Below are 26,738 nucleotides of genomic sequence, written 5' to 3' on the forward strand. Positions count from 1 at the left end.
GAGATGGGGAACTACATGCAGCAAAGGGCCACAGGTCCGACTGGAACCCTGGGCTGCTGCTGAGCCTTCATACATGGGGCGGATGCTCTACCAACCAAGCCAATCGACACCCCCTCTTCTATGGAATCTTTACAGTGAACATGGGTTCAGCTTTTCTTCTGAGGAACTTCCAGAGACAGACTACACTTGATGTTCTCTCAGCAACAACCATTGCATCATTCACACAACTGTCAGCATTGGTTTATCACAGTGTGGTGGATAAATGTGTGTGTTTTTTTTTAAAAACTCTTTATTTGTCTTTTTTCAAGGAAAAACAAAACAACATAGGTAAAAACAAGAGTACTGCATATACTCAATTGCTCTACAATAGAAATAGACAGTTTCAAATAACAGGGAGTGACCCGTGTAGAGTATGTAACAAAAAGAAAAACTAGAAAGGGGGGGAACCATGATGCCCTATACTGTTCTCCATCATGATTGCTGAGGCTGTGAGTTTTCTGTGAATCTGTTCCATTTTTCCCAGCGTTGATGCAGAGTCCTTGCTTCCAGTCTTAAGTAGAAAGTCAGTTTTTCCATAGAGTATAGCTCCTTGACAATGTCCAGCCACTGCCCTGTGGTTGGCGGGTCAGCTTTTAACCAGTTTCTTGTGATGGCCTTTTTACAGGCCAGTATTAGAATTTTAAAAAGATATGTGTCTTTGTTATGAATAATGTCCTCTGTCATCAGACCCAGGTACAGGGTTCGGGGGTCTCTAGGCACCTTATACTTTAAAATCACTTCCAGGGTCAGTGTAACTCCATCCCAAAATGGTTGCAGGTTTGAGCAGGACCAGAACACGTGCGAGTGATTGGCACCCATCTGCCCACATTGTCTCCAGCATTGTTGTGGTAGACCCAGCTGTTTACTCTTAATATGGGGTGTGATGAAAAAGCGGATTAAGTTTTTCCAACCGAATTCCCTCCATCCTCTAGAGCAAGTGGAGGTTTGTTGAGTTCTGCAGATAGAGCGCCACTCACCCTCTGATAATTCAATGCCCAGGTCTGAGTCCCATTTCAATTTCACATAAAGAGAATCTCTACCATTCCGTTTCTGTAGTCCTCTGTACAGTTTAGTTACAATCTTGGTTGGTGTTAGTTTATATGCACTTGTAAACACTTCAACCACTGCAGCGTCTTCTGTTGACAGTCCTCTTTTAATCTCAATATCAAAGAAATGTCTTAACTGTAGATATCTAAAAAAGTCTCCATTTACCAAATTGAATTCCTCTTTAAATTGTTGAAATGTTTTAAAATTCTTACCCTCCAAGAGAGTACATACAGCTGTCATCCCTCTTACTGTCCAGCTTGCAAAAGTGTTGTCCAGCACCCCAGGACCAAACCGAGGTGTGTGAGATGGCCAAACCAAGAGTTTAATTTCACTTTCCAAATTATATTTTCTCACAATTTCATACCAAATTTTTAATGAATCTTCTATTATTGAATTTTCCCCCTTTTGGTTTGTGTGGTCAGCACCCCCCAGTCTAGCCCGAGGGTGAGAATGATCCACATTCAGTTCAATGTGTTTCCACCTGGCCTGGTAATCTGGAGAGCACCAATAGACAAGATACCTCATCTGGGCAGCATAGTAGTACTCTCTGAGATTAGGTACCGCAAGACCACCCTTTTCTCTGTCCAGTTGAAGCGTTTTAAATTTAACCCTTGGCCTAGCTCCTGCCCAAATGAATCTAGATAGTTGTTTCTCCCATGCTACGAATTGAGATTCTGGGATTCTGGTTGGTAACGATAAAAAAAGATATAACAACCTCAGCAACACGTTCAACTTCACTGTCTCAATCCTTGAACTAAAATCTAATATTAGTGTTGACCATTTCCTCATGTCTCTCTGAATCTTATCGTTTATGGATTCATAATTTATTTCAAAAATTCTGTTACTTTCTTGTGTGAGTAGTACCCCTAAATATTTTATCGACTTTGAATCCCATTTTATTTTATGGTCCGATGTGATTGTCCTGCTTGGTGTGTAATTAAAGGAGAGGACCTGTGTTTTAGCGACATTCAGTTTATACCCTGATAACTGACCATATTCCCCCAGAACTGACATGAGCCTAGGAAATGTTAATTCAGGATTCTGGAGGTAGGTGATGACGTCATCGGCAAAGAGTCCTATTACATGTTCCTCATTTGCCAAATTGATTCCTTTAATATCAGAGTTTTGTCTTATGGTTTGTGCTAAAGGCTCTATGAATATTGCAAAAAGTGTGGGGCTCAGGCAGCATCCCTAGCGGGTGCCCCTAAATAGCCTAAACCTGTTGGTCAGATGGCCATTAATTTTTATTCTAGCACTTGGCTCTGTGTAAAGAGCTTGTATACATCTGATGATTTTTTTATTAAAGCCAAGTTTCTCTAGCACCCCATATAGAAAAGGCCAGTAGACTCTGTCAAACGCCTTTTCGGCGTCAAGGCTGATCAGAGCTGCACTCAGATGTTTTTTGTTGATCTGTTCTATAATATGTAAAGTTCGCCTAATATTATCTTGAGTCTGGCGGCCTTTGATAAAACCTGTCTGATCTTCATGTATTAAATCCGGCAGGTAATGTTCTATTCTTCTGGAGATTATAGAGGTAAACAACTTATAGTCTACGTTTAGTATTGAGATGGGACGATAGGATTCACAGTTTTCTATATTTTTGCCTTCTTTTGGAATGACTGATATCACCGCTTCCTTCCATGATGGTGGTGTTACAGCTTCTCTTAATGTACAATTGAATGATTCTAACAGTAAAGGGGTAAGGTCTTCTTTGAAGATTTTATACCATTCGTTAGGGTAGCCATCGCTCCCAGGACTTTTATTTGATTTTAATTTGTTAATGGCTACGTCTGGATAAATGTGTGTTTTAACGTGTGGTAACACACCGACAGTGCAAACACCATCTTTGCTGATTGTGGTCACTGTGGTTGTTCTTGTGTGTCGCAGCATTAGCTGACAGGAGGGATTATTATTCATGAGCTCAGTTAACACCACCAGTGTACTGCTGTAATCCAACCTATGAAGCTAATTGGTCAACTTCTGATTCAAACTTCACACCGATGTTACAACTGTGTGACTCAACCACCTCCTTCTGTGGAATTCATTTAAAAAAACTCATCAATAATTACTTCAACATGTATTGATTCTTGCAGTGGTAAAGGGGATTAAAGACAAATGATATGAGGGTACCACCTCAATAAAGTGAAACAGGAGAAAGTGGAATGCTTTGTTTCTGAAAATCTGCCTCAGGCTTGAGGTGCTGAATGCTACTGAGCATCTGGAGGACATCAGAGGGGAAAGCAGCAAATATATTGTGTATAAAATCTGATTCAGTTTGAATACAGTTCTAAAGTTGTGCTTTTGTACAGTAATCTGTGAGGCCTGGACACAGATGACTGTAGCAGCCCTCACACTCACTCAGAGTGGATCAAACAGGAAGCATTTCAATAGATGAAAAAATAGTACATGCCCCTGAGTGCAGGATGACATCATTAACAACTTTTTATGGTTTATTAGGAAATGTTAAATTATTTTTTTTTTAATGCGTTTTTATCAATAGGACAGCTGAAGATAGACAGGAAAGGGGCAGAGAGAGGGGAATGACACAGAGCAAAGGCCATCCAGACACACACACACACATACACACACACAGTCTAATCCATCACCTTTGAACTCATCAGCTGACTACAAACTAGCTCTGATTAATCTGTTCATCACTCAGCAGATTTAAACTCTGATACTGTAACAATACACACAACCACACACACTTAGACACACAGAGTTGTGCAGTAATATCCTGCAGTCCATCTGCCACACTGATACAGGATTTAAGCTACAGTCATTCACACACACACCTGCTATAAAATTACTCACAAATAACCATACATACAACAAAATCACAAGCACTCGGGTTGTTTGAATAACACACACGCGTAGAGTACAGTGTGGCAGTGGTAGGTACAGTATGACACTGCCATCACAGAGTAGGGGCCTTGAAGGAGTGTGAACTAAAAAGGAGTAGAAAAGGAGGACAGACGCCCCCTGTGATGTGCTGCTACTGTCTGTTAGAGGAAGAGACATGTACTGCTTCTGTGCAGGGACACAAATGTTTTCTCTGTAGCCCTCGCTGCCATAAAGGTAAGCTATTATTACATGCACACACACACATCCACAGGAGGCGGGAGATTACACTAGACCAGCTCCATCTGCTCAGAGGGAGAGACAGAGGAAGGGGGGGTTATTGACCCAATTTCCACTAAAACTACACCTTACATAGTTGCCTGGTTTACTCGTTGGCTGGTGAGCCCATAAGCAAGGCACATGCTCCAGACAGTAGCAGTGAGTCTGTGGAGGTGGATGGACTCTACAGCGTGAGACAAGCTGTTAGAGATGATCTACAACAGTGGAAACAGTTTAGAGAGACCGCTTTCAAAAGGAGAACACCCACACCCACCCACACACACACATAGATTTCAGCAGGCATCTTATTATCTGGTCACTGTACTGGATCTGTTTGTGATGACAGGAGAACAAAGGAGATGGAGAGAGAGAGAGAGTGTGTGTCATTTTACAAATTGGGCCATTGTTGCTAGGTAACATAGCACGATTTGAGAGCAGTGTGTATCAGGAAAGAGAAGTCACATATTACACACTTCAGTCTGTTTTAAGGTTGTCACAATATCACAATTTAAACGTTGATGTAACATTAGTCAAAAGATACACGGAATGAAAAAGTCACATCTTTGGTTAAAAATCACAACCTATCTTGAAAACTGCAGTGCTGATGTTATTGCACCATTTTAAACACACAGATTAAAAACATATGGCTGTATTAATACTTTTGACAACCTTAGTCTGTTTTATTCTGTATTAATCACTTGCTCTCCATCAAATGTGTCCTCTTTATAATGGCCAAAGTGGACACTTTTTGCTGTGGTCAACAACAAGTTTGAAGCCAAGCGGTGAAGCATAGATTTTGATGTCTGACTGCAGGAACTCCAGATCAGTGCAGGAGGTCTGCTCTGCTGGTGTTGATCTGCTACTTCAATATGGACATCTTCTTCAGGTGTGTGAGACAGCGGCTCAGATCAGTTTTATTGTCTTCGACTGTCAGCAGATTTATGTCGACAAATGTAATGGCTAGTGCACACACTGCCCACCTCTGCAACCTGAACACTGTAACAATGCTACAGTTTAGGACCTGCAGACAGATGGACAGACAGATTGAGGGACTAATCTGTGGCTCAGGCCTGCAAAGTAAAGCCTGTCAGTTTTCACAGTTATCTAACTGATCAGGGATCTGCCAAGGTGGTACAAGTCTAATACGAGATATTTGTAGTCATTTCAAGTTTGTTACCAATATGAAACTATAGTATAACGGAGCAGTTGTTCCTTTCAAAAAACAACTGCATTCTAGTTTGATTATAAAGCACTGCATGCTGCTCAGAGGCCTAAAGGAATTCTAGAAAAGGCAGATGACTCCCATTATATACCACAGCATGGTCAGCGGTGTGTCTAAACAGAGCTGAGCTCCAGTGCACAGCACACCTTTGTCCAGGAAATACTATCAATAATCAAACTGCAACAAATACTTTGTTCTATTTATTTTGAACATTTTCACATACGTATTTATCTGAATCAGAGTTTCTCTCTACACTTTTTATTTCATAGTCTTTCACCATCTCCCCACCTTCCCTCAGCTCTGTCACTTTCACCATGCAGACCAATCAGGATGTCGCGCTCACCAGCACATGCGATGTGAGAAAATCAGAGTTGAGGATGACGACACTTTACGCACGCTAACACAGACACGTTAGTCTCAGAGGCAGACGCTCTGTAAAAAAACCTCTCACAGACGGATCGACCCGGCATTCCACTGACCCAAATACCACCAAACAAGACCATGTCACTCTCCAAACAATTTGCATGTTTAACAGAAGCCACGATTGTTGAAGAACTCTCTAGTTCACTAACTGAGAAACACGTCTTTGTGGGGTTTGGATTTACAAGCTGCTCATGACTAAACACTGTTCAAGACGCTTTCTGATGACAAGACAACAGTGACAGCTCTCAAGCAGCTCTTTCTTTTGCACAGTTTCTAACTTCTGACTGCCAATGATGTGGAGGAAGTCTTTGAAGACTAAAAATAAATATTTTATCACACAAAAACACACCACATATCGTATTACAAACTTTTCTACAAATAAACAGGTACACATCTCATTTTCAGTGTGATGACACTACAAGATATAATACTTGGTTATTGGCAGGAAATTGTACATACATACAATATAAATGAATGGATAGCCTGTTTATAACAAACATATGGTCACTGTTCTGGTGCTCTGAACCATTCACACAGACAACATAGAGAACATGAAGCAAACATACAAAGAAGAACACAGCATAGTCAAAGGACTAAGAAGAGTTAAATATTTAATGTTAAATGTTTTTTCTAGTCAAGTGGATCAGAGTCAGGTTTGGCCCAATACAACTTGTTTGAATTATTAGCAGTTTTTAAATAACAGCAAAGACTCTTAGCTGCCATGCATTTGAGATGCTGTTGGTTCTTGTTTTTCACAAACCTGACACTGCTCTCTTGCTCTCAAACATGATCCAAACTGGCAATACTAGTTGGAGTTTCACCCACACTCTCTCACACCACCCAACAAGCTTCTGGTTTAAGGACTGCTGATCTGTTCGCTTGCGCTTCAGCTTATTAACTTTCTTTAAAATGCCCGATCCGTACTGAGCATGTGCAGGAGAAGGAAGCGACATGGCACTTGGCTATAATATCCTGCAGCACCACTAACTCCTGTTAGTACTTATTTCAATATCCTCATCACCACCTCTGTGGGGGCTTACCATTCTCAACATTCCAGTAGTCCATAAAAGGTGACAGTGGAGTACTTGGCCAATATTTTAAAGTAAAGTAAAGATTGTCATGTGTGAATCAAAGCAGCCTTTCTGTCACTCCGTCAGGTCAGCAGAGCATCACTGAATGAATCATCGTGCTCTGTGGTGTCTGTGTGTAAAGCTGTCAATATGTTTATGTGACACTCAGTCTCAGTCAGAGCCTGTGTGTGTGTGTATCTGACTGTGGACCACACTATGTATGAGTCTGAGACAGTGTGTGCACACATTAAACAGTCATCATTAACCTCTCCAATATAACCAGAACACTAAACCCTGATCAATGTACAAGACATTTATCAGACAGGAATTTTGAAAATCGTCCCACTGACATGAATCACACTTGGTCTTTTTTATCTCTGTGGTCATTTCACTGATTCTCTGTGGAAGAATTAGTAGAAAGCACTAAACATAGACAAATGATACAAAATTCTGATTCACAAATCATCAGGACTGGAATGTTTGTTTTCACATATTTTTAGCATTTCTTCAGGGATACTTGTACCAAATCCTCCATACTGGCAGCAGATACACGTAGAAACCTCCTCAGGAATTCATCTCTAAAAAATACAACACGCACACACACACACACACACACACACACACACACACAGATATCTTTTAGTTCTCTACAGAAACAAGATCTGTGAAATTACAGCTTCTCTCTGTCCTGTCTGTGTGTCTCTCTGAAATTAGGACAGAGGAGAGCTCTGCCAGATAATGTTGGTGCGTAGCAGCACATGGGCATCCAGCCAGAATGCAGCATGAGCAGTGTGTGTGTGTGTGTGTGTGTGTGTGTGTGTGTGTGTGTGTGTGTGTGTGTGTGTGTGTGTGTGTCAGCGAAAAGTGTGTCCCATTAGTTTGAATTGGCTCTGCACCACTTGCCTTCACTACAGAGGTGGCACACAGATACACTGTCATGTGGCCTCTCAGATCAGCAGCCCGTCTCCATTTACAGCAGGGATGACCTCCTCGTTCTAACCTACAAGCTTTCCACTGGGCAATCCATGTATGTAGAGGTGAGATATATGAATTTAATCAGAACTTATGGAATGTTTTCTATGGCAAACACAAGATAGAGCTATAGTGACACAGTACATGTCTGTACATTCTACTGCTTTTTGTTAATCCAGTCAAATAAATACTTAACAAATCACAGCAATTCAAACATAATGCACCAAAAGATTTTCAATCTATTATCAGATTAGAAGCTGGAGACAAGATTAATGTGCATTTATATTTCAGAGATTAAAGAATATCAAAACAGGTGCTAATGAATCTTCTCATCGACGTCCTTTGATTAGGTTTTGTATTGGTAAATCAGCCAACACTAAATGTGTGCATCATGTTGGCCACTGTGCCAAATTCCATTGTTCTAGAATTTCCTGCCTTCCACCCAACATTTTCCTGTCTGTAAGATGTCAGTTGACAGTGAACAATCACAGGTGGAAAATCAAACCACACAGCAGTGAAGAAAAAGTACTGTACTTCTATAAAGTCAAAAAAGTCAGGCTCTTAGTACTTAACTAGAAGGATGGAACCAATAGTTATTATTAAAGAAAAATGAATAAAAATAGTCTTTAAAATGGCAGATAATGATGTTTAAACGTCAATCACAACCTTCTATATCTCAATGTGACATCTGCAAATTGCAAAACAAACAAAAAGATTTTCTATTAATAGTCACATTAGGCAAAATGATGCAATGAATCCCTGATATGTTTGTTATCTGCTTAAAAAAACATCAAATGATGAAACATTGAAGCTCTTGATTGAGACACTGGTGGCTGTATATCTGCACATGTTAACTGGTCTGGACACAAAGTGTTTTCACTGATGCGTGTGAAGAAATGAAGTTTGTATTTTTGTGGTCATGTGATGTGTTGACTTTGATACGGAGACAAAATATGTATTAACAGCAACAATTTCACAAGATGATCTGCATTCAAACTAGGCTTTATGAATGTGTAATGTTGTACTTGGTCACCTTCTGAAGTGTACCACTAAGACCTGAGCAGGTTTTATTACATCCTACATCCTTTTCTTCATTTCCTATAAAAAGGTATGATGCAGTGTAAGTGACACTCACTCTCTCCTCTGTCCTCCCTCATTTCCTTTGTTCACTCTCTCCTTCCCTTTCCTAGGTATCGGTCACTGGAAGACACTTTGTGACTTTGAGTCTGCAGAGAGCGTCTTTAATGACTTCACACAGAGAAATGATGTAATATCTGGATCAGAGATGCAACTGTGCGCATTCACACACACACACACACACACACACACACACAAAGAACATAATGCTGCCATGACATGAAAATGAAATATTTGTATTGTATCCCTATTTGTTGAGATGGCTGATGTTATACGCATGTGTGCCAAGAAGGCATGCAACAGTGTTGCTTCATTCTTTCCTCCTGCTGGAGTATAATGCTGGCATTCCTCTTCAGTAATAGAGTCACATCACAGGCAGAGGTCTCTACTGATCAGTGTAACATAAAGCTGCTGGATCAGTGTGGAGAATCCTCAAGTCACCCCCTCCTCTTAAGCACAGTACAAACACAACAGTGAGGCAGATAACTAGATAAACACAGCCACTATCAGCTTTATTAGCTGCACTAATGGGACAGTCTAAGCAGCCGGACACTCACTGTCAGCTTTGACTAATGGGCCAAAAATTCTGTGGCGTGTGTGTGTGTGTGTGTGTGTGTGTGTGTGTGTGTGTGTGTGTGTGTGTGTGTGTGTGTGTGTGTGTGTGTATCTGATCAACTAAATGAGCAAAGAGCTACTAACTCATGCACCATGGCCTACAAATTGCTAAGTAATAGAGATGGGAAATTGTTTCAGTTATTGCATTTCTTACAGCGCTGCATCATGATTACAGTAATATGACTGTGTTCGCAGTGAAAAAAATATCATATGCATATCTTTGTTTAGGAGCTAAACATTCACGAGAACAGGAGTGACATGTTGCTTTACCTGATAAGACATGAAAGATCTGACGCAGGAAGAGCAATAAAGTCTCATGTTATATAAAGCTGAAGTGATATCAGATCATCATCACTAGAATCTCAATGCAAACTGTCACTTCTTGTCTGTAACATTTGAAGCTTTGTCTCCTGTCAAATACATTAAGTTGACAGCTGAGGATACACAGTGTGTCAACAGATAATATCAATGTGGAAGTGCCAAAAACTGCAGTTCCTCTTGTCGTCCACTTGAGGCTGGCTCCAGAAGTGAGTCAGTCTCCATAAGTCCCCGTGTTCAAATGTCCAACTTCACAGCAGAAATAAACATGTTTACAGCCTGGTACAAAAAACAGTTTTGGTCTCTGTAGCTAATTTCCCCGTTCATGACAACTGTACTGAGGGTGAGTTTATATACAACTCACCTGTTCACATTATTTTAAGGCTTAAAGTTATGGGGCACTCTGGTAGTTCACTTGGTAGAGCGTGAACCACATGTATCACAGCCAAAGTCCTTACTGCAATGATCTCTGTCTCACTTTGTCTCACTATCCCCTGATTTTCCTGTCCATCTCTCCAGCTGTCACTGTCCAACAAAGCGTTAAATGTCCAGCTCCACCTCTCTACCCATTTTTGGATTCATGGTAGCTCCACACTGAGCTTCACAACAGCTCTCCAGAATCCTGTGGGTGAGGTCACAGAGGCTACGTCCATGTTTTAAACTGTCTATGAACAGTCTAAGAAATATGATAGCCAATTAAAACATAAAAACTTGATGACAGGAATAAGGACAATGTTTTTAGTTTAAGGAGGTAGTTATGTGGGTTTTGCCAATATGAAGAGATAGAAGGAAGAATGCCTGTGATTGTGTATTAGTTGCCACTGGAAACTGAGCAGCATCAGAATTTGAATCATTTACTATCATAGCACACACCACAGCCCTGTGTTACTTCACAACCTTATATTACATCCTGTATGTCGGCATAAAAGGTGTAAGTGTGCATATGCACAGGAAAAAGATGTGTTGAGGATTAAGAGAGAAGGGGTGAGAGTCTGAGTCACTGCGTGTGTGTGTGTGTGTGTGTGTGTGTGTGTGTGTGGCTGATAAACTAAATTTAGCAGGAACCATCTATGGCTAAAGCTGCAGTGTTTCCGCTGTATTCACTCAGTGGTGGTTGGCCGACCTGACCGTGCAGCGCTGTGGTAACTGTGTGTGTGATACAGCCTTGTTCAATCTTTATTTGGAGAAGGCATTCTTTGACTTATCTTGTTACGGTTACAGCAGAGATAGAGAAACACACACTGTGGCCACATCAATGCTGCACCTGAGGCTGATAACTGGAGTCCACAGACCACTATCAGAAGTGGATTTCACACACATGTATTCTGACATACAGGAGCAGACTAACTCGTCTTTTAAAGAGACTGAGATCACAAAGATGATGAAGCGACTTGCCAATCATCATCTGTTTGAAGACACAAAAACAGTGCTGGTTAAAGTTACATTAGTGTAGAATCAGAATTAACTGACCTGGAACCAGCTCCAAATTTACTCAAAAGATTCCTTAAAGCGGATCATTAATATTTCTATAATAACAACAACATAACAAATGTAAATGGGATGATGCATAGTGGTGAACCTGCAGCACACTGACACAGCTCTTTTTCAGACTTTCAATGATACAAAATACAACACAAACATTTCAAAGACTGAAGCTGGAGCGTTCACACTGTTTTATGTGTCACAAAGAGGAAACCCTGCCTCACTAAAACACCTCATCTGTCCTTCGGCAGACAGGAAACCCACAGAATGAAACTTCTCCCAACAGTCCCAAACTAAAAGATATTTAGTTTACTGTCACACGGGACAAAGAAAATCTTCCCATCCTTCAATCAACCCTTCAGCCGACTCAACTATTAATCAAGACATAGTCAGAGCTCCGCAGATCACCATGTTATGTGCTCACACTGTCTTCACTGTGGAAATAACAGACACTGACATGTTAACAAGGGACAGATGTGTAGTGCTGTGCTTAGATACATGGTACTGTAGTGACCACTGACGTGACACAGCCACCAGGCTACATTTAAGCACACTACTTGCATACGCTCAGTGAAATGGGCTCCTCTGAATGATATAAACGATCCTGCTATAGATGAGGAGTGCATAAAAGCACGTCACACACTTTCTCTTCTCTTTTTGTTTCTTATTGGGGACACCACAGAGCAAATGTGAGCAGAGCAGTGTTGTTGAGCTGTATCTATGGGAAACCAGCAGAAAAGCAATGCACAACCATAGAAAAACAGAGCAGGGTAAACACAGGGCTAAATTAAAACCAAATGTCTGTGTCTGTGTGTGTGTGTGTGTGTGTGTGTGTGTGTGTGTGGAGGGGGTTGTCTTGGTGAGTTACAGTATGGAGCTAGTGTGAGCAGGGTGGGGTCACTGGGAACTTTACAACACAACAGACCCAACCCAAACATGCAGCCTAAGGCAGGTCCTGTCTCGCGTGACTGCTGCCTTTAAAGCATCAGCAGCTCTTTACACAACAAGGATCATCTGTCTGTCTCACACACACACACACACACACACACACACACACACACACACACACACACACACACACACACACACACACACACACACACACACACACACACACACCATCAGCAGGCAAACATACTACTATACTAGGACTCTGAACAACACCTCTCTCTCTCTCTCTTAAAAGATGCCTGCATCAGCACTGGGGACGATACACACACAGAAACACACACACCCAGAAACACACACATGCGCGCACACACACACGCACACACACAGCTGCACTGACATAGTTTAACAGATGACTGTAGTTTGAAAGGGAAAAGGTCACAACATCTGTGTGTGTGTGTGTGTGTGTGTGTGTGTGTGTGTGTGTGTGTGTGTGTGAATGCACACATTATACAGGACAGATAAATCACAGAGAGAGAGGAACATGCCTCATACATGTACACCTATTCAAACATTAGTCAGACTGAACTGGACTGTATGGATCAGTTCTGAATGGGCGGTCAGTGAGTGGGTAAGACATTGACTGTGAGATGAGGACAAAGCCCATTGACTAGTCAAAGTGTAACTGTAGAGCTTCCACACTAACCTAACCATCCATCTTATCATGCTTCCAGCACGTTTGTGTTCAGACCAATCAGAGCCCTCTGAGGAACGACTGGCACGTCAGGAGCTATGGGTTTGGTTTAACGCTCAGTGTGTGAGACGTGACTGTTGCTGCAGAACAACAACGTCAGCTGCTCAAACTGTTAGCATAGATGCTGTGAGAAAGAACTACTTCACTGAAAGAAGAGAAAAGAACGACACTGAAGGATTCATTCTTCTTCAGTAAAAGCTCATATGTTTCTTTGATCTGATTGGTTGACATTGGCCCATGACAGACATTTCATCCAATCACCTGCCAAGTTTTTTGTTTTGTTTTTGTTTGTTTTGTTTTAAAACAATAACTTCCCGGATGGTTTTGTATAACAAACCAACTGCTGCAGCCAGGTTACTTAACACAGTTATGATCAGCCATTATTAATGGGTCTGTCAACATCTGCCAGGAGCTCAGTCAGGGATAGCTCCCCCCACGAGACTGGAGGTTTGGGTAACCCTTTTGTTTCCACACTGGGAGGCAGAGTATGGAGAAATGTTTTTCTTCGAGTATTTAGTTGGCTGCTAACACTGGCAGAGACAACAGAGGCGGTCAGTCAATGACATTATCAGGCACTGAAACGAAGCGATAAGGCCAGCTATCATATGAGGCCTTTGTGATACAGAGAAGCCTTTATCGACCGAGCCGTGTCTGCTTCAGATTCAGCCTGATTCTAGAGCAGTCTGCGATGTTTCAGTGTGTTCTCAGGTCTGCTCCAATTAAAGAATCTAATATGTCTGAAGGTGTGAGGGCTTCTCTGACTGGACACCCAGTTCATGGTTTGAACTGAGAGTGGCATTGAAATGAGCTCTGCTGCTCTCATCCCTCAGAAGACTTTCTTCATAAACAGAGGCTACAACTAAGCATTGAGCCAGGTGGAATTCCACCCTGCAGACATGACAGACACCTGTTTATAATACCTTAAATACCTTCCTCTGTCTGCAGGAATGAACATACTCAGATCAGTTTTACAACCTGTAGCTGATACTTGGTCTGGATCTTTTCCAGTTCCAATACTAGTTATCAGATTACTACATCCTCCTGCAACTCCGCCTACAGCTACTACAGCACTGCTGCAGTTGTCACATGTTCTATTAATACTCTTACTGCTGCTGCTGTCATTAGCATCACTGAAGCTGATCAATCCTGTGATAGTGGACCAGAGGCGAGTTCTGCTACATTTTAGTTCAGACATTCCTTTCTGTTTCTCTCCTTCTCTTCATTCATTCATTCATGTGTGTTTCCACCTCGCTGTGATTGGGCTGCTTAACTGCATCTTTCTTCTTCACAGCTAATTTGCTATTAAGGAGAGCTAACGTAATGTGCCACTGTGTGGGTTTCCCCACACTAACTACTGAAGAGTCATTACTGCCACACCACGGCTTGAGAGCCAACAACCTTTTAACCTTCCTTTTACTAAAATAATGAAAAAATGAAAAGTTTAAATACAAAATATGAACCAACTGTTCATGGCTCTTCGAGGGGTATGCCCTGCTCAAGGGCACCTCGGCCCTGGCAATCTTTTTTGAGCCAGCGAGAGCAGGGATCAAACCGCCAACCTCGGGGTTATTGGACAACCCACTCTACCACTGTGCTATGGTCGCCCCTTAAATTGGCATGATCACAGAGGGGTGATTATAACATGACATCAGGCTGGATTCACCATGTGATCTTTTTTATTCAGCATTTTTGGTTCCAGTTGAGACTCATGTCGTCAACACGGCTCTGCCATTATAAGATGCGTTTGATTTGTTGGAGGATACACATTCATAATCAAAAACCATGTCAATGTATTAATATAGTGGTTAGTCAATTACATCTGTGGCCACTGAAGTTAATTAAAGTATTAATTTACTGATCCATAATTCCCATTAGTGAGAGACTTAAAGAGCTAGGAAGCCACATGAAGCTGTGCTGTATGTCATGTGACATTTTGTTAGATTTGACTGGCCTCAGGCTGCTGAAATGACTGAACTGAAAGATGTCTCGCAGGCAGCAAACAAATGCTTCTCAGATGTTCTGTCATTCCTCTCATTATATCATTTCATTGTCATTAATTAAAACGGAAGGCATCCTTTTACTTGCTTAAAATCAGGAGTAATTCACTGCTTTGTGAGGCGTACAGCTTTACACTGTGTGTGTGTGTACTACATTTTCATGGTGTTGCTATGACAACGCAGCAGAGGGGCAGAGATATGACGAATGAGTAAAAAAAAAAAACAGGAGGAGGAGTCAGACGGAGAGAAAAACAAGCAGGAAAATGTGTGTGTGTGTGTGTGGAAGTCTTTGAACTCTTATCTCTCATGCTTGTGCCAGATGGCGCTGTGCACTCTGCTATTACATAATCAAAACAGTGAATCACATTTCTACGCACACAGTCACAGCCACTGTTGGACACACACACATACACACACATACACACGTAAACAGTCCAAAAGTAAATGCCATCAATGTTAAACATTTATGAACCAAATGCTTTAGTCTGAGACACACACACAAACAGACTAAAAATATGAGTTCACACACTAACACACAACCACACTGCTTCAGCATAAGCATGCCTACCATAGTGTGTGTGTGTGTATGTATAGGGGATAGTATGACATATGGACGACAACAAACACACCACAGCAACCACACTGCCACCACACCAAAGCATGTGTGTATGTGTGTGCGATGACAGAGACACAGAGTAGACTCAGCATCAGAGTGCTGATGTGTTCACTGATGATGACACACACACAAACACACACACTCCAATTAAAACCACTATCAGACAAATCCATTTGAACTGTAGTTTCAGCTGTCACTTGACTCCAGCAGTCACTCCACTATGCTCAGAAACTTGAAGCTACAGTAAAGCATGTGTTCCAAAAATAAACACATTTCCTTTAAGTGCACAGCTTTGTCTTTGGCTAAGTGTGTGCCGTGTGTTTGCTCATATCAAATGCAGAGCCTTTATTCTGCTTGTTGGCTTTCAGACTGGTAGGAATGTGTAGTATGCGGTGGTGTGTTGGGGAGTCATTTCACTACAGGGAAACTACTACTTCCAAATATATCCAGCAAGAAAGCAGACAAGGCATCTACACTAGCAGCATTAGCCATGTTTCCACCGCATGGTACAGCTCGGCTCCACTCCACTCACTTTTGGTGCCAGGTACTTTTCTCTATTTTGTCCTCCTCGATGTAGACAGACATTTTAGCTGATCATCATGGCGATGCCATGTGAAGCTGCTGTGACAACACCATACAAACACACAACAATGGAGGGAAATGTGGAAGTGATGGCTGCTGGTCTGAGGAAGAAGACAAACTTTGTTTCAGAAACAGCAGCTGAAAAAAAAACAAGGAGAGTTTGAGAGTGCGCACAGAGTGAGAGACCTCTGTGGCTGCTCCCAAACAGTAATCTGTTGTCCTTCCTGTGTACTAGCTACTATCAACAACTCATGAAAGCAAAAAAAGATTGAATGAAGCCAAACCATGCAGTGGAAACAGCATCAGACATTCACAGCTGCACTGCCACCTGATATGAAGAGCTGAGGAGATGAGTTCAAAGAGGACTGACAGCAGAATGCAACACTTTACACACGAGGAAACAAGTCATTGTTGTTCTTTATACGCATTGTGTGGTGTGTGTGGTGTAAATCACAGTGTTACTAAACCACAATGAAACACAAAGCAAATCAACTTTAGTCTGTTTCCTTCCCTGCCTTTGTTCTCTCAATCTGTGCCCTCCATATCTAACTCATTTATTCACATTCTGTTACACACACGCGCACACACACACACACACACACACACACACACACACACACAATGAAGTTTGCACTGTGCAGCTATGAGGTTTAGGATTGATGGATCTGCAATATTAGCCCTAGAGGAAGTACTATGGAAGAGCAACTATAGATCCAGAGACTTCAGTTGCTGTCGTGGAAACGGGTAATGTACCCACGTTTAAATGGTTCTTGTATTTCTAGAAAACGTCCTGCAGTAGCTACGTGAGGCAAAACACTGAACATGAACAACAAACAAACAGGCAAACAGCTGACACCGACTCCACAGAAATGCACCAGAACATCTGGGAGACAGGTTCAACTCAACTGATGGAGACCATGATAAAGTTGTGGCAGGGCTGCCACTCAGTAACCATGTACACGAGAGACCACAGAGACAAATCAATGTAACAACACAGAGAGGATGAAGAATGATCCTGAGGCTTTGATTCAATACTTTGTGTGCAGCACTGTGGTGAATGTGTAAAGCAGCACTCTTTGCATTGTCCTGTCTAGAAATACAAAACAAAGGTCTTACCAGGGCAGGCCACTGTATGTGTTTGGCCTTGGTCCCCTGCAGCAGGCCTCCTGCTCCTCCACCTGCTCCTGCTCCTCCTCCTCCTCCTCCTCCTCCTCCTCCTCCTCCTCCTCCTCCTGCTCCCTCCTTCCTCTTGGCCCAGACCAGCTGGTGCTCCAGTAGAAACAGCTGGAAATCCTCATAGACCTTTACCCACTCTCTCTTCTCCCACTCCTGGTCATCAAACTCCACATATACCTGCAAACACAGAGAGACAATGTTCACTAACAACATCACGACACAAAGACACTGTGAGATGAGCTGTGGACAGAGATACGTGTACACAGAGCAGTTTGTAACATCCGTTAACACCTAGACTCATGTTAAAACATTAAACACCTGTTTCCCAACACATAATAACAGTAATAGGAGGAGGAAGGAGGAGGAGGAGTGAAAAAAGAAGGGGGAGGAGAAGGAAATAAATAAGGAGGAGGACGAGGGGCTAAAGGAGAGTAAAGAGATGAAGGAACAGAAGGACGAAGTGGAGGAAGAGAGGAGAGGAAGGGTAATGTGGGATAAATCATGTAGAGCAGGTGACACAGACACATGTATGTACATTTATATTTAAACTTCAGGGTGTACATCACACTGTACATACAACCAAGTCAAGGGTGCTTTAAAACAATACACTTCTGAACAATACACTTCTGACTGACAGAGTGTGTGTGAGTGAAGCAGCAGCTGTTTGAAGTCATCATACTCAATTCAGTTTGATCAGTCAACACGAGCACACACATTCGAACATCTCACTGCTGAAGCCTTTCAATGGACTGCAGTAATACACACAATCCACTGAGTGCTGTTTATGAGAGTGAGTGTGTGTGTGTGTGTGTGTATGTGTGTGTGTGTGTGTGTGTGTGTGCACACATCAGCCGTCCTTCTCTCCTCATCTCGTCATTCCATCCTCACTCATTCCTCTGTCTGATCTTACTCTCCCCTGTTCCCTCATTCCCTGTTCCATATATCTCACCCATCCCCCACCCTTCCATAGGCATGGAGAGGAAGTGGGATCAACGAGTGCATCTCTCCTCATTCAGCCTCCACCCTCCCCCTCTCCATAATGGACTACTGCAGTCAACTGAGTGTTCAGTCGCAGCCAGCAGGCACCGAGGCCAGCTACCTCTCAGCCCGTCCTCCTTTGTTTACTGCGACCGCGCTCTCTCCATTTATTACCACCTCCATCTATCAAACATGAAGGATGCTCCACCACCTCCACGTCCATCGATTATTGATCCGTCTGTGCATTTCACTTGTTTCGGTAGCATTCATTCCAGGATGCTGCTCCCTCCACCCTCGTCTCATCTAATCCATCTCACGTGCTCCGCCATCCTTTCATCTCTAATTCATTTCAGACAACAGAGGTTAACCTCCATCTGTCACCGTCTCACTTCAGGTGATTGTCATTAACATCTGCCATTAATTCCCTCTGATTAACAACATGAATTATTTCCTCTAACCAATGCTGAGCAGGATTAAAATGATCCCAACGAAGAAAGGAGCCGATCTGTTCCCACTGATTCTAATACACATGTTCAATCAGAAGAATAGAATCAATGCAGTAACGTGTTACTGAAGAATTAGATACAAATCCATGTTCACTTTCTGTTTTCAACATTTGTCCTCACAACCAGTCCTCAACAGGAAACCAGTTTAACACACTTCTGTTCTTAATGGATCATCCTGCAGAGAGGTCTTCTGCCCCAGTTTGACCCTGAGCTGGTTCTACCATTCCAAATTTAGCAGCCAGAGACACTCTGAATGACAAACAGCAGGCTGTGTTATTGACATGGACAAGTTCTGCTTAAGATGATACGGGATTCAGAAAATAGAGACACTTTCATTCAGTCTTTCAGTTCCCTGTGCAGCCAAACCTCTGTCAACGGCCATTCCAGTGTGTGTGTGTGTGTGTGTGTGTTTTCTTGTAATAGCCTAAACTTGCATTCATGCCACACACAAAGACACACACTCATGTATATGCATATTTCAACATGAAATCCAGGACATTAGAAGTCAATGAAATGTTGGCCCGGGGCCAATAGCAGACCATGTAGGGTCAGGAAATGACAGGGCTGTGCTGAAAACAACAACAGAGACAAGAATCACACAAGTAGCCATTATCACTGCACGTTCATCACTGTCTGTGCAAAGAGTGTGACACAAGAAACACAGGTGATGAAAGGTTTTGTTTTGATGTGAAGAGACAAAGAGAAAGAAGAGCTGAACCTTTGTGGGTGGATGAACTCCCCTGGGCGATGTTAGCAAATGTTAGCAAAAAGGAAACTAAGATGAAAACATGAAAACAGAGCAGGTCTTTGGTTTGAATCCAGCACAGCTGATTGAAAACAAATGACGGGACCAGCAGCCTTACAAGAATAAGACGAGGACCTATGATCTGAATGTGAAAAATACTAAAAGGCGTTATTAACCCTGAAATAAGTGATTTTATGGCCACTTGGTGGCAGCAGAGCAGCAGTCGTCACAGCACTGACATATCACTACAAGCAGTGCTTCAATTGGCTTTTGTAAGGGGAAGCCCTTCTTCACTCAGTGGTCAATATCTCTCAAAACATTTGTATAATAATACATATTTTATCAGTTTATAACCTAGTTATTTATATCTCACATCAATTCACATATTAGCAACTTATTATTTAGCCAACATTTCACCATCAAGCTACACTGCAATTTGGAAAACTGATAACTACTTGTAAAAGGTAGCATTAGCACCAGTGCTGGGGAGAGGTCACACGAGGGGATCCTCCCACACCGTGCGGCTGTCCCTGACCCGCCGAGTTGAAAGCCCCGGCAGACTGCGCGGAAGTTGCGGAAAAATCGTAAAGAAATGCAAAAACAAAAAAACAAACAAACAAACAAAAAACGACATAACGACATAATCGTGACTAATCGACTAATCGTGGCAGCCATACTTAACAGTTAGTTAACTGAACAATTTTATAACCGACATTTTATGTTTCTGTGACCTTGTCAAATTCTGACCAAATAAAATTATCTTTTTATTTGTAGGAAAAAAATCTCTCTTTACAGAAACTCTCAAGCAGTTTGTGTTCTTATTAGGGCTGCCAGCAAGCAGCTGATCTGACCATTACCTTTCAGCTTGAAGTATGAGCTAACTGAAAATAAAAACAACAAGATGATAGCTCATTAACCCTTTAATGAGAGTCCACGGCCCCGGGAAACGGCGAGGTCCGGGCGCTGTAAACGCAGAGCCGGTCGCGGCGCACCACCTCGGAGGAAATGTGCCCGGCGGGGGCCAGCCAGCGCCGGGGAGAGGTCCGACGAAGGGATCCTCCCGCACGGTGCGGCCGTCTCTGACCCGACTTTAATCCCCCGTGCAGACTGCGCGGAAGTTGCGGTGATTGGTTAAGATTGCAACACCCCTGAATTCACGGGGATTCACTGAAGTTGCGTTGAAGTTGCAAATTGCAACATCGTGAATTCCTGGAGGATCTGTGTTATGGTATCATTTACAGTACAGTCAGGCCTGACGCCGATTACCACTACTGCGCATGTGTGTAGGGGTGTGTGTGTGTGTGTGTGTGTGTGTGTGTGTGTGTGTGTGTGTGTGTGTGTGACACAGAAAGGCAGACGCGGCAGTGGAAGCTGCAGCCACAACGTAACCTATTTCTAATTTAAAAAAAGACGAAAAACAACATATCCTACTTCTCTCGCATTCGCCAAGAATCGCGATTCATTTTTTCTGTCAACCGATGCGAGTCGTCACACATTTGTACCGATTTTAATCGTGTCACGATGTATCGTTACATCCCTAGTGATGAGTGAACAGACTGATGTAGATTACTGATTTTTGACATGTTAGAAGAAAGGAAGTCCAAACTAATGATTTTAAAAAGTCCTATAAAGGTAGCTACGCCCATGATTATTATAAACACCGAAGCAGAGGGAGCTCAGCTCCTGCTGGCTGTACTGTCGAGGTGAGGAGGCGGAGCTGAGCTCCGGAGGGCTCCGGCCCAATTTAATCTCTGACTACAAGTTGATCTGGTGATGTGAATTTATTAGTTAACACTTGCACACATCACCAGACAGATCAACATGAGCTGAATGTCACGCTAAAGCTCCATAAGGCTGATTAAACTTGATATCACGGTAATATAAAATATAGATCAATATTCCAATATGGCAAGTGTAAACTAAATGTAGAACTGGTATTTATTATTCAAATTCATCATTTTAAACAAGAATGACATGAACTATTGCTCACGTCACCTCACCATATTTCTGCTGCACATCCTATTTTTCTTAGAAAACATCAGATCTCATCACAATTTGATCAAAATATGATGAAGTCATAGCTGAGCTGTGCCGCAGTCACAACACAACAGCTCGCTGCAGTCTGAGATCTATCCACAGACTCACACTTTGACTTTATTGTATCACTTTCAGACAGACTCCTCTGTTCATCTACGTCTTTACTGCACGTGGACATGAGAAACCTGCAAACCGCCTTCAGTTCACACTCACAGTCACAGTCAGAATGCCTGTCAACACTGAACACCTGATACTGATGACAGGAAGCCAACAAATGCAAAGACACAAAACAGGAGAGGTGATGACAGAGAGAGTGTGACATTCCTCTTTAACCTGTTATACCAATCTGTGCGTGTGTGTGCGTGCTCACTGAAGAATATGACTTCCTTGAAAGCCATCACACCAAGTTATGTACTGTAGCTCTCTGATAGATGAACAAAAGAAACCCATCACACACTCGCACAGCAAGTGGTTTAAATTTGTGCGTGTGCGTGTGTGTGTGTGTGTGTGTGAGATGCCGTGTCTTTGTTTCCGCTGCCTGCTCCAGCATCTGCACCGATTCTCATTTATTCATCTGCATATAGATTATGAGTGTATACACGTACAGTGAGAAGTGAAGAGCACAACTATAGATGTGTCCTGCTGAGAGTGTAAACTGTCTGCATGCACTGATTAATATCAGCAAGCATATTAATAACCACCATACATCACACACACACACACACACACACACACACACACAGCACTGAGTATTCAGTCAAGAAAAACATACACATGATAGGAATGGGAAAATTCAATGTCTGGTGAGTCTGTTGCTATAGTAACCAGAGCCAGCAGTGAGCACTGGCCATGGACACACACACACACACACACACACACACACACACACACACACACACACACACACACACACACACACACAGAGCCTTGAATCAGTGGGCTTCTATCAGCCACAGTGAGGAGCAGAAACAAGAGACAGAGAACAAAGGAGAGCAGATGCCATGCTACAACAACACTGTGCAGCATCTGTTACATCAACATCTATACCAATATCTGGATCTATAACAACATCCACATCAATACAGGTGTGTGTGGGTCACTACGTTCTTATGGCCTGCTCACAGCACCAGTTAAATGACCAGTTTGGTCAGTACAACACTGAGCAGTGTGTGTGTGTGTGTGTGTGTGTGTGTTGAACATGGTCCTCAGAGAGATGTGTTTCTCAGGGGGCTCATGACAGTCCACCCTGACATTTGGGGTTTGATTCCAGAGATGCACCATGTTTTGAACGATATTCTCCGACTACAGTTTGGTATGATATACACATTTGTACCTCTCCTGGAGTAAAGGAACATATTATTATGTCTACTCATATTGTGATGGTGCACTGGCTGTATACACACATCGATTCACTGCTGATGCTGCTGTGGTTTCTACTTTCATTCGCAGAAACTCATCAGAATGATGGTAACAACACTGTAATGCTGCAGCGTTTAAAGCATATCTACAGAAATGTTGATACACATATTTGATTTTAAGGCCTTCGCCTGTACACACTGATGAGGTGCATCCCTATATGATTGCCGTCATAGACTTAGTACAAGTTCAGCCTTTCCCTTGACAAATGGAGCCCACTGCCTCTTTCAGGTTTGTACATTCAGAGGCCTTGAGTGTGTGCTGCAGAACAACAGCTGATACATGGCCAGACACACACACACACACACACACACAGACACACACAGGACTGAGAGGATATTAGTCAGGAAGTGAACAGGCTGTACACATTCAGTGTGCCTGTGTGCGTGTATTTGAGTCTCTGGGATTGTTTTGTATTATATGACTGTACATTTGTGAGTAAATCTGAATGTGTATAGAGGTTCAGCAGTGTATAATCTGCCCATCACTAACTGCTGCAGAGCAGCTTTCTGGCTGGCTGAATAGGAGGCCGATGGCAACCAATGAGCATGAGGCATGAAAGCAACAACCAATGCAGAGCGAGGAGCAGAATCTGCCTTTTAAATAGAGCGCCAGAGAAAGAACTCATACCCATACTGAATATAGAAGAGAGAGGAGGCCAGGACCGGAATAAACAGACTACATTAATATAGCCAAAGACAGACATTATGTGGACTACAAGGATGTGTGTATTTGTAGTCCACCTCTGTCTGTGTGCTTCACACATTTCTTTTTTAATGATGAGATGTGAAGAGTCAATCAGGCCATGAGCCTGACGTTCACTGTGCAGCTGTTTCTGGCCCAACACAGCTTTTCAACCCTTTCTGATGACTTCAGATGGTTCTTAAGCAGCTACATGAGCCTCCTTCTCTCTGTCACACTCTCTGTGTGTCCGTCTGTCTCTCAGCCCAAGCCTTCCCCTGCTGTAAGTCTCACACACACACACACACACACACACACACACACACACACACCAAGCTCTATCCCGCTCTCCAAAAACTCTAATCTGATTTATTGAGCTTGACTGCACAGAAAACATGTAGACTAGCCAGGCTAAAAAGGCTCCTTTATCCCCTTAACCCCCCCTAACCCACAACTCCCCACCTCTCCAGCCTTGCACACATACAACAAGAAGCATGCACAAAAAAAACAAATTACAACAAGTCGGCATGTTTGAACCCGAGCCTTCCCATCACTATTTTCAGCAGCAACAGAAAAGCTGCTGCTCCTGCTGGAGGGAATGTCACGTCAGACCCGACATCACCACAGGGATCATTGCCAACACGCAGCGTCCGATTACACAGAATGACAAAAATGTTGTTGATTAGGTGTTTGGAATGTGATCATCAGACGTCCTGCACACAGGTCGTACAGTAGTCATAGTAGCAGAAGCAGATATGTGTGTAGATATAGTGGACCCTTGCACATTACAAACACCTCTCGATTTGCTGCATGTTGTTTCAGGAGCATACCACTGGGTACTGGCTTATGCCACTGATAGAAATATGGAGAGGAGGGTGAGAGAGGGAGGGAGAGGGAGGAAGGGGACAACATGCAAGAAGGGATTTGAGAAGGAAACGTGGTTAAGTGATTTGTGAGCCGCTCGGCCACACCTGGAGGTGTGAAGCCTGAAAAATATGGGTGTTTATCAGGGAAAGATGCTGCTAGTTGCATTATGGGATATGTAGGAATGTGTGTTTTTAGCTTGACCCATACAAGGAAACATAGGTGAAGATAGTAGCCCAGTGCAATACTAAATTAACTTACATTACTGTATGACATCAGCCTGCAGCTATGCATTTCTTCAACTTGGAATAAGACACACGAGCTCTTGGAGCATGAGAGCAATTATCAAAGTCATTTCAAACACCACACTTTACACTGCAGTGGGTTTCTCACATGCCACAAACTGCATGTACTAGAACAGTGGAAGTAAGAGGCGACTGTATGAGTTTAATGCAAGAGTTCCTGAGGTCTGCTAGAGAACAACACAAACAGAGCCATCAGAATGCTTTTATTTGGAAATAAGACAGAGAGAGAAGATTACACAAACGCAGAGAAGACAGCAGTCAGAGTCCATAAAGACAGTTGCTATTGGCACTACACTGAGACCACACAGACCTGCAGAGCTGCAGAGCTGTGGACCACGAGGAGGGAGGCAAACAAGACAGAGAGGAGAGAGCTTCAAGACAAAGAAGAGAATCTGGACCCGCTGATAAGGAGAAGAGTATCATTCCATAGGGGGAAAGAACAGCGAGAAGGACAAACCTGATGTCTATGCAATGAACGGAAGAGCGATAAAAAAAAGAGGAATGAGATGATGGAAGAAAAGAATGGGATGGGACGGCCGAGGAAGAGACAAAGAAAGCCAAAGAATTAAGAGAGGAGATGACAAGGAAAGCAACAGCAGTGACACACAGCACAACATGAAGCATGGAGGAAAAGAAATGATAAAGAGGAGGATGAAATGGAACCAGAGGGAAGAATGGAAGGAGACGGGAGGAGATGGGAGGAATGTGAAGAACAAAGAGGGAATGAAGATGAGAGCATCATCTGTGCCCAGTGATGAAGAAGATGTCAAATCCAAGGGCATAAAGGATTATGGTAGGGAGAAAATTGAGGAGGATGGATCACAAACACAAAGGAAGTCACAAAAAGAGGAGAGAGGATAGCTCCCTGGAAACTGAGTGACTAGCCTACCACAACGGCAACCAGGTTGACAACGGCGTAACCAAGGCGCCCCTTCCCTGACGACAGACCAAATGATGCTGCTTCCTACTGATACAGAATATCAATCAGCGAGAGAGAGAGAGGGAGAGAGGGAGAGAGGGAGAGAGAGAGAGAGAGAGAGAGAGAGAGAGAGAGAGAGAGAGAAAGAGAGAGAGAGAGAGACTCCCCCAGAGGTACATAAATATATGAGTCGCTGGGCTGCTGGCTGGCTTCCCCTTGCAATTACCAACAAGAGAGAGTCAGTCAGACATATATATATATAGAGAGAAATCTCGCCATGCGGGGACAGAGAGCAGAAAAGAAGACATCTCATCATTCAAAAAATAAATTCAAGTAGGGCGGCTGTGGGAAAAGACACGTTTGATGTTCCCTCCTAATACAAAACACAGACTCATGCACATGCAGGGTTTCATCACTGCTCTAACTGCTACGAGGAAGGACGGCAGGGAGCCTGCTCAGTGAGGAGACGTGCAGATGAACGGGGACAAAGGGAGGTGGAGGGCCAGAGAGAGAGAGGGATGATGGAGGGGGAGATGGAGGTGATGGCAGCCATCATGCATGATTGAAGGTGAATGAGCCGTGCTGTGGATGTTCCAGAGTGACTGCCTATGCATCAGACATCAGCTGCATTGTGTTATACCTACACATGTGATCCATTGCTGCTACCTACTCCTCAGACTGCAATCAGACTTCTATGACGTGTCTTTAAAGGACGCTCTTACCTCACAGGTTCACCTTCTTTCATTACTCAATACAAACTGACACATGGCTGTATGTGTCAATATACACTCTGGTTCAGAGTATATATATATATATATATATATATTGA

The 26,738-nt window shown here is 42.9% G+C and overlaps 1 protein-coding gene across 2 annotated transcripts in view; it reads right to left on the reverse strand.

Moving 5' to 3' along the window:
- jmjd1cb (jumonji domain containing 1Cb) overlaps window positions 1-26,738 on the reverse strand; it is a 110,924-nt gene that overhangs the window by 41,992 nt on the left and 42,194 nt on the right. For both annotated transcript variants that reach the window (XM_019271285.2, XM_019271283.2), the window contains exon 2: window positions 17,399-17,635. In XM_019271285.2, the coding sequence (XP_019126830.2) occupies window positions 17,399-17,635 (237 nt within the window). The remainder of the gene's footprint in view (window positions 1-17,398; window positions 17,636-26,738) is intronic.

The sequence above is a fragment of the Larimichthys crocea genome, chromosome XVI (assembly GCF_000972845.2).
Source record: "Larimichthys crocea isolate SSNF chromosome XVI, L_crocea_2.0, whole genome shotgun sequence".
Lineage (NCBI taxonomy): Eukaryota > Metazoa > Chordata > Actinopteri > Sciaenidae > Larimichthys > Larimichthys crocea.